This window comes from Homalodisca vitripennis, chromosome 2, assembly GCF_021130785.1.
Source record: "Homalodisca vitripennis isolate AUS2020 chromosome 2, UT_GWSS_2.1, whole genome shotgun sequence".
Lineage (NCBI taxonomy): Eukaryota > Metazoa > Arthropoda > Insecta > Hemiptera > Cicadellidae > Homalodisca > Homalodisca vitripennis.
The window spans coordinates 18,704,070-18,714,281 of NC_060208.1; the positions used below are offsets into that span (position 1 = coordinate 18,704,070).

General features: G+C 33.2%; 1 protein-coding gene across 1 annotated transcript in view; it reads left to right on the forward strand.

Annotated features, from left to right (window-relative positions):
* Nucleotides 1-7,980, forward strand: part of LOC124353623 (protein TMEPAI-like) — a 137,188-nt gene extending 129,208 nt beyond the window's left edge. Inside the window, exon 6 of the mRNA XM_046803547.1 lies at nt 1,762-7,980. Coding sequence (XP_046659503.1) covers nt 1,762-1,879 — 118 coding nt within the window. The 3' untranslated portion in view covers nt 1,880-7,980. The remainder of the gene's footprint in view (nt 1-1,761) is intronic.
* Nucleotides 7,981-10,212: the final 2,232 nt, after the last annotated feature.

Here is a 10,212-nt window from a genome sequence, read left to right on the forward strand (position 1 = left end):
ACCATCATCTAACCGGATGTTGCTTATGTAGAAATGAAGCTTCATGTAAAATTTTAATTACATGTAGTGGTAATTTCGTTCTTGATATGTGAGGCGATAATTAAAATTAATAAAAATATTATATGATTTTACTCAGCTTGTCTAAAAATTTACTCACTCTTTTCTCGTTGTTATCATGGCTACCCATATGGCCAGTGTAAATATGTTTGCTACACTCAGCCAAATCCAATGTAGTGACATGCACCATCATCTAACCGGATGTTGCTTATGTAGAAATGAAGCTTCATGTAAAATTTTAATTACATGTAGTGGTAATTTCGTTCTTGATATGTGAGGCGATAATTAAAATTAATAAAAATATTATATGATTTTACTCAGCTTGTCTAAAAATTTACTCACTCTTTTCTCGTTGTTATCATGGCTACCCATATGGCCAGTGTAAATATGTTTGCTACACTCAGCCAAATCCAATGTAGTGACATGCACCATCATCTAACCGGATGTTGCTTATGTAGAAATGAAGCTTCTGTAAAATTTTAGTTACGTGTAGTGGTAATTTCGTTCTTGATATGTGAGGCGATAATTAAAATTAATTAAAATATTATATGATTTTACTCAGCTTGTCTAAAAATTTACTCACTCTTTTCTCGTTGTTATCATGGCTACCCATATGGCCAGTGTAAATATGTTTGCTACACTCAGCCAAATCCAATGTAGTGACATGCACCATCATCTAACCGGATGTTGCTTATGTAGAAATGAAGCTTCATGTAAAATTTTAGTTACGTGTAGTGGTAATTTCGTTCTTGATATGTGAGGCGATAATTAAAATTAATAAAAATATTATATGATTTTACTCAGCTTGTCTAAAAATTTACTCACTCTTTTCTCGTTGTTATCATGGCTACCCATATGGCCAGTGTAAATATGTTTGCTACACTCAGCCAAATCCAATGTAGTGACATGCACCATCATCTAACCGGATGTTGCTTATGTAGAAATGAAGCTTCTGTAAAATTTTAGTTACGTGTAGTGGTAATTTCGTTCTTGATATGTGAGGCGATAATTAAAATTAATAAAAATATTATATGATTTTACTCAGCTTGTCTAAAAATTTACTCACTCTTTTCTCGTTGCTATCATGGCTACCCATATGGCCAGTGTAAATATGTTTGCTACACTCAGCCAAATCCAATGTAGTGACATGCACCATCATCTAACCGGATGTTGCTTATGTAGAAATGAAGCTTCATGTAAAATTTTAAGTACGTGTAGTGGTAATTTCGTTCTCGATACCGTATGTCATGGAATCAGGTAGACAGAAATGAAATTTTTCCAGCCCCTCGAATAAATGCTTCATTAATGCTCAGCCAAATGGACATATTTGTATTATTTTCTATCAAATCTCTTACTTCTTATAACCAGTAGGTTACTCAGTCCATAAATACAAAATAAATAAAACATCAAGGGAAAATCTATATCATGCCACCCAACAAAATATGACTTTATGACTAACAATAACCATTCATTGGTGGGACTGCATGGTACAATGCACATTTCCAAGTATTTTGTTTGACTTTAATGCATGACTTTAAATTGTTCAAACTATGACATGATACAAATTTAAATTTGACTTTACTGTTATATATTTACAGTTTAAGATAGTAGTCATGTTCCTTCTATATCGCTGCCAATAAAACGTGTGTGGAATATGTGTTTTTGCGTCATGTTGAGATACTGACTTATTCGTTATTGTTTCAGATACCCTCCCCCATCTCACTTACCAGCTGTGATAGTGCCAACACGACAGAGGCTGTCCTCGACCCCCCTCGCGGTGGTACCCCTGCCCCACCACAAACCCCCCCCTCGCCCGCTCTAGGTTCCATCCGCCGCCCTCAGTCTTCTCTCTATCTGTTGCTGACTACGAAGCAGGGATCGCATCGCTGTCGCACGCGAGAATCCATTCCATCTTTGTAATTCTTGGCTAGCCTTTTGAATGTTGTGTTTAGTTTAGGTCAAAGTTTTTTTTAGATCGAACCGACTGCTTTTCTGTACATAATAACAGTGGTAAATTTGTTGACGGAAGTTCGTACCCGGTCCAAACGAAACGGGTGCGAACTTCGACTTTCAATGTTCCACATTTGGATTGTGTACTCAGTGTATCGCTTAAAGTCATTCTCTTAACTTTAATTTGTTTCCGACTCGTACGGCAAAAGAAAAGCGCTCACGAAGAATTATGAACTTGGTAATGGAAATAATGTCCATGAATTGTTCAGTGTTGAAAGTGTTTAGCTCAATTAATTGTTATGGCAAATTTAATTAAAAGTTGTTCATTGGATTAGTGTAATGAGAACATATGAAGAGTATATCTGCTGATGTGTACAACTGCGTCTCTGTTGAGACCAAACTTGTGGAGGAGAATGAATTTGTTTACTAGAGTAAATGCACTTGAAATACAAAATTGTCTCAATACTTTATATTTTTAAATTTGTATTTAAAGTAAATAGCTGTTATTCACAATGATAAATGTATGTGCTCTTTCTTTTTTTTACACTATAGAAAAAGCTCGGTGATATTTCTTGTACAGGAATTTTATGTAAAACTAATTCACCTTTGGGACAAAGAAATCAAGATTTTGACCTGATTCAATCAGCGCTAAATTTTGGCAATGTTCAAGAGCTAATTTTTCTATGAAAAGCTAATAAACGTTGAACTTGTTGAGTTGATTCAAGTGCAGTCTGCCAAAGATAACGTGTAATCAGCAGTTTTTTGGGCAGAGTGATGAATGAGTGACCTGTGTTTAGCGTGGTGCTACATCACAGTCTAGACGAGATATGTTATCAGAGCATTGAAGAGTTGTAGACACATCAGCAGACATCTCTGCTTGTTCTGAGAACAAGTGGTGACTGTTCCCACCTCAGATATTTGCAGTGCACACTTATGCGATTCCATGTCACTCTGTTACGTCGTTTTGTTGCTTGCCTTCAAGCTCCTGACATGTTTCTTTACATGTGTACAGATATGGCTGTTTCCAAACTCACATTACATTTTTTGGAAGCATATTCCACAGCTTAAAAAAAAAATTTTTCCTCCCGTGGATATATACTCAGAACTGCCCCCTTTCAAGGTTGCAAATTTCCAGAGTCAGCCTAAAAAAATCATATTTCCTTTAAAGCGGCCAAACTGGCTGACAACAAATTATAGAATTTGAAACCTGGGGGTGTTGTTATCTGCAAAAAATTTTAATTCTGCCCATAAATGATCTGGAACTTCTTTGGGTGGGTGATTTTAGTGAATTTCAGCCCTTTTCTCGGGATTTGACCTGGTTTTGTAAATAAGTTCTAATTACTTGAGTTCTATACGAAATTTTGTTTCAAATTTAGTATAAAATGGGAAAATATATTATTACACAGATAACAGGTCCATTAAAATATATTATCACCCCAGACACAAAGTGACGTAGCTGCTGTAAAATCATTATTTTTTCAGATCTTGACTTAATATCTGCAAAAAAAATTACCTTTATGACCTTTTTTGAATAGAAATACACATGTAAATGAATCCACGACTACAACTGTTTTTCATTAAGAAAGTTAACAAAGAGGTATAATAAAGTTTTTATTTCAGCACTTATACCACTGTGTTTGGGGTGACAATATAACCCACGTACGTCACCTAGAAATGATGTTTTTGAGAAACAATATTATTTTCGTTATACTGAGTGATTGAGATAACAATATATAGCTTTCACTGCTGTGCAAAACATGCCATTTTAACACCTGGATGCGTAGAATATTGCAAGGAGGTTTTTGTGTGTTACATCAAGCAACTATAACAATTTCTTGAAAATGCAGGCATTTGCAAGCACAATCGCATAAGTGTGACACAAAATAGCATTCTACTCGTCTACAGCTAAATGTCCACGACTTGAGAGCAATTCAACACAAAATCAACACATGTGATGACCTTGTTTCATCTTGAACTTTCTAACACCTTTAATTGTAACGTATGAGAATATTTACACCGATATTTTAGTCCCTATTTTTGATTTTTTTTTACATATTTTTCTTTTTTTATTAACATTTGTACTGCAATGTATACAGATCTCCTTTTAAAACACTAAAAATTCACGCATTCTTAATTCTAATACCAATTTGAAATGACTTGGTTATTGAATTATTTAGGACAGTAATGTGATAATTCCATATTAAAAATTTTATTGTTTTACCGATGAACTTAAACAAAAAATTAAACTAACTTGTGATCATTAGATGAATTTCAAAATCAAAACTTTTAAATTTGCACTAATTTTGTTTACTAAACTTTTAAAACTAAAACAGCAAGTTATAGGGAGTTGTTTTCTCAGCCCCCAAATTCACTGTCAGTAAGATATAAACTACTATTGTTGAATTTGTTCATATGTGGACATTCAGCTGCGGACAGCGTGTATGACCCCCAACCTCAGTTCCATTAGTTAAATGCATTGTTGATCAATTGATTGTTTGAATTAGCGAATAATTTGTGGGATTCGAAGTTTGTCTGTGATAAACCTCCGTAAGTTGTCTCTCTGGTTTCCTGAATGGGAGCTCTACAACAGTGTAATAATGGGTCTGTAACGCGTAATTTCTTGTCCTGGCTATGAACTGTTTTGTCTTGTGAAGTAAAGACATGTTGGAGCTTCCTCTCCCGCCGTGAGGTGAGTGAAGAAACTGATGGAGAGTTGTGGAGATGTGGACGAGTCAAGCAACTGTGAGTTATGCAGTCGGAATATAATATAGCATTTGAAAACATAGTGGGAATCGTCGCCGACAGAAACAATAAACTGAACATAAATAAAGGCAAACTTAAAGAAGTGGTTCACGATTACGTTTTAAACGTATTTCTTTTTCAATATTTTGTGTAGTTGCTATCTTGTTCCCCCGAGAAGGGAATCCCACCTCCACCATTCTCCACTTTCGTGGTGATTCAGTTTCTTGACTCACCTCACGACTGCTACTCTGCTCTATGTTGCCGGTCAACATCACGACTTAGCAGAAATTTAGGGAGCGGAGGGTTTATAGAATTCTTAAACGCAAAACAAGCAATTTCAGTCTCCACACTTTTAAATTGTTTTCAATCGATATACTTGTACCAATGTAGAGTTTGAGATAGAAGAATTGAGAGATTGTTGGAGAGCCTGATTTCAAATTAAATGTTATAAATTAAGTTTTTAAATTCTATATGAAACGATGCATACCTACTGTTACAAATTAAATGTACTCTGTTTGCTGAACCAAAGATTAAAAAGCCAACTCTGAACGGTTGTGGTTGGAATTGGTTTTTGTCGGTTGCCATCCAATTGTCGTGATCAGGTGGTAATCCAAATACCGATAATACTGGCGAACACAATTGAAAAAAGTCGAAATAAGAGAAAAACACGAATACAACCCTCTTTGTTCTCTTGAACTGGAATTTTTTGTAAATTTTTCCAGTCACGTTTTAAGGAAAAGACAGATATTTGTAAAAACATTGAAATAAGGCTGAAGTATCAGTGATATCACAATCCTTGTCTATTTTATGAGCCTACACATATATTTTTCGTGTAGACTTTGATCTCCTGAGCAGAAACCCGGTGTCGGACAATGTGAATACGCTGTGTATTTCACCCCAAGTGATCATAAACGGATCGAGTGAAGCCGAATCCGCAGTTTCGTCCAAACTGTGATGATCGGTCAAAGCCAACCATGAATTCACATCCAGTATGTCAAAAACAGGGTTGTATTCGTAGTTTTCTTTTATTTCCCCTATTTTTAATTGTCTATTTAATGGATTGTAATATTAACTAGCTAAGAGAATGTTTTTAAGTTAAGTGACAATATTTCTGTGACGCTTCTGTGTTTTGTAATTTTAGCCACTGTTTTGTTACTATTGTTTTTAGTTATTTTACCGCTTACTATGTATTGGATGGCAACGGAATAGCAACAATAACTCTTACTTCTACGGCACTCCATAATGCTTCCATCCCATTGTGCAATAGTGTCTCTCTGCCATATTGATTTACAATAGCCTCCCCCTTACAATAGATTTGGGTAGTACATATATCAATATTATATATAATATATTATTTATTCCAGTATAGTAGTACAGGTTACAATTTTGATGTCACTGAGGATGGCAGTATTTATCCATACATTTGTGTTTTGTTCACTTTTTACTACAAAGTGCATTTTTCAAGTTATATTCTTTGTGCGTCTGCTTTGGTGTAGCAGCATGCAAATTCTTTTGCTCCAAAAAATGTAATAATAATCTCTTGCATTCCAAGACTGTTTTTTAATGTTTCTCGATACCGAATAATTATAAGCGCATTGTACTAGGCTCTTTAAATGTTCATTTTGTCCCACGAAACAATCCTGTCATTAAGAATTGAAAAATTTACGGAAATTGTAATGTTGTGGAGTTTGATTTTTAGACATAGAGGTATTAGAGATTCGCAACCAAATACTGTCATCCTTTTATCAGTCAAGTCTCGCAGTATAATATATATACAGTGTTTAATATAGAACCTATTCAGTTGTTATTATCTGTATTGTTTACGAGGCCCGACTCTCCGCCCGGCCACTCCCACGAGGCTGTGACTGTAGCAGACAACATTTATTAGTTTAGAATCTTTTAGCTGTTCCGATCAATTGTTTTTCCTAGCTTTCTAAAAGTGCCTTTTATGGAAAAAAAGAAGTTGATTGTTTTGTACCGATTCTCACCCTGGTGCGGTGGAGTGTCGGGCCCTGGCAGTGCTGGTGCAAGAACGAGGTAGAGAGAAGGTGCAGTGTAGTGCAGTGACACATCACACACGGCCGCGGTGGCGGTTCCGCTGTCTTTGTTTTGTACCGTCAACAAACTGTTTTCTGTTGAAGAGCGTGCAGTTGCAGTACGCTCGTTATTTATTTTGTAGAAGATTGTGTTGTGACGAACTCTCTCCCTCACAAGACTGTGATGCCAATCTTCGTGTGTACAGTGACTTGTGCGCGACCAGCCCCACGCCTGAGCGAGTCTAGCCTAGACGACAATCATTACACTAGCGCGATATGTGTCTTGATTCTGTCAAAACTGTTTCAATTCTAATTGTTGTTCTGAAGAGCAGTTTAAATAGTTTATAGTTAGACAATATTTTGCTAACTTAAAAGTTATATGTGAAATTCGGTTGAATTCGTAAATGTTTAAGCTGTTTGTTTTTCCAAGACGTTGTAAATCTTCCAAACTGTATCTGTCCAGCTCAGCCTCGACGAAAAGACACCAAATATAAACATTCCTAGAGGTCCAGTTCAGATGGTCATAGAAACGCCTTTGACAAAGTACAAATATGGCGGCGCAATGGCTGGTCGCGCAACGGCTGGTCGCGCAACAACTGGTCGCGCGCCGATGCTCGGGAAGGACTCAACACTTTGTGATAATATATTGTGGTTCCCAGCATCAACATTTGGCCACTCCGACGCTCGAAAACGTGGCCGAATTTTGACGTGATATTGCTTGTACGGTAATTCAATGTATATTATATTTAATTTATGTTAAATAAAATAAAATGGGTGATACAGCTAAAGGCACATGGTGCACGTCTAATACATGCACATTATAGACACAATTTATTATTTTCTTTATGGTTTCATAAAATAAAACTTTTTTTATAACTGTATAAAGTGTATGATAGACAACCAGCAGGGGTTACTATAATATTATTCCTTACTGTTCCATTGTGATTTTATTTTTCTCTTCAACATAATATGGTAAAATTGTATCAATTAGTATTATTTATTATTTATGTGACTAAGTTATTTGTATTGACTGATTTCAGTTCATGTCTGCATGGACGGTGTTATATTTTTTATTTATAAGAATTAATGTGAAAAGTACTAACTAAAAGTAAGTTTCAACTGAAAAAAACAAATTGCGGTCAGTGTTATCACCAATTTAGTCATTTAAAGAAATTAAACGGAAAATTAAAATAAATCTTTGTGGTTTTATTATGACTTCCTATAGGTGAGTATATGCTGAGTATATTATAAGTATGACTCATTATCTAATCCCAATAAAATATAAGAACATATTGTACCTGTCAAAATTTGAGGTGGAAATATAGGATGTTTCTTTAATCCTTGATCAAACCTGCCTAAAGATTTGTATGATCATTTGTAATTTGTCAGATTATACATTTGAGGTGGAAAGGGTTTTTCACTTATATAAAATATTCTAAAACATCTCCATCGAATTTTAAATAGTTGTGCTATAAATTATTTACTCTTTCTTCAACCATTTGAATAGAGAATAATAACATTAAAAGTAAATTGTTATATTTTTCACAAAGATATAAAAAGATGCAACAATTGGTTGAAAGTGTATCAAAATGATATGCATATTTTACTGGTGCATACGTTTAGTAGTCGATAATGTATTAATACACTGTCTGTATGATAAAAAGTAATTTAAAAATTGCATTAATATTTTCTATATAGTTTTAAATTTGTATATGAGTTCAATATAAATTAAAAATTCACCGAACTTGGTTTCACCATCTAATAATGAGAGAAAGGAGATGTTGCATGTAGAAGATTTATCAGAACTAAACTTAAAAAACAAAAGCATTATCTTTATGATGGAAAATGTTACAGAAAACTCATTCAGTAAAAATTAGCTAATTATAAATTTGTAATAAATAAAAACTAAATAACCGTTATCAATATGTATAAATTATGGAGCAAAAGTTTTGATGAATTACACACAACTAATCAAATCATGTTTAAATTAAACATTACTTTTAAATATTAAAAAATATATATAATATTGTGGAGAACGTATAAATCTACCATTTTTTCATATGGTAAGTTAAAAAATTATAAAACTACAGAACTTTGTAGTTTGAAGGAATTCTAAGCTTTATTATAGGATGATTTCATTGTTATAAATCTTCAATTGACAGGTAGTATGGTATCCAGCGACTTTGTGAGCCTGAGATTTTCAACAGAATTCAGACTCTACAGTATTACTAAAAGAGTTTTACTTACATTTTGTAACTGCATGAGACAATGTCATAGACAAATAATTTATTGTACAATATGTTTTCTGTTATACACTGGTACATAGTCAATGATTAAAACTAAATAATTAAAGCTTATTCTAAAACATTATTACCAACTGTAATTAAAAAATTCTCCTGTGAATTGTCCGTTTCATTTTAAACAATCAATGAGGCATCCTTTCCTCTGCTTCCAAAAACAACCAGTGAGGTGTCACTATGTATATGTTGGAAATACCTCTCCATCATTAGACTATGGTTAAAATTGGATCCACTGGATGGCTTTGTTTTTGTAGTTAAAATTTTGTGAGATAAATACTTCACACAGACTTGCAGCACTACATTAACGCAACACAACAAACCTGTAAATGTGGAGAGATCCATAAAATCCCACTTTACACAATTTTTAATTAGGTTAACTGCACTTATTTTTGTACTCTAAATATATTAATCACATGTATTAGAAAAGATATACAGGAGAATACTATCCAAAACTAATTTAAAAATTGCTTATTAATAAACTTCAAAGTTCAAATCGGTTTTCAAGAAAATAACTTTGTATAATTTAAATATTTAGATTTTATATTCAAATCCTTGCACAACCACTTTTTTGTAAAAGTTTTCTAAGGAAAAGTTTTATTCTTTAAAAAAATAATAAATCAAATTAAAGATAACTTCTTGTTTCAAAATTAAAATCAAACTAAAAAAACTTTCTTATAAAATGAAAATAATATAAAAATTTCTAATTTAATTCAAAATAAAATATACTTATCTGTATTATAAGCGAAGATCAATAAAATTTAACTAAAAACTTTCTGAAAAATTATTTGTTTCATGTATGTCACTTGCTGTTACTGTTGGTACAGATCCAAAGTGAAAACTAATTTAACTTGTTTCACCCAAACATATTTACTAAAAACTTTATTTATTTATGTATAAAAATAATTCTGACTGGTGTATACTAAAACTCTATTGTAAGTAAACTTTAACTAATATTAAAATTGAAAACTTTACTTGAACAATACTAGCAACAATATGTACACTTGAAAACTTGCGTTAATTATTTAGTGAGTTCCAAATCTTAATTCACTATTTTATCAAAATAATACAGTAATACCTGTAAAAGAAAGCTGATAACAAATTTCCCAAATTAAAATCATAATTTTAGT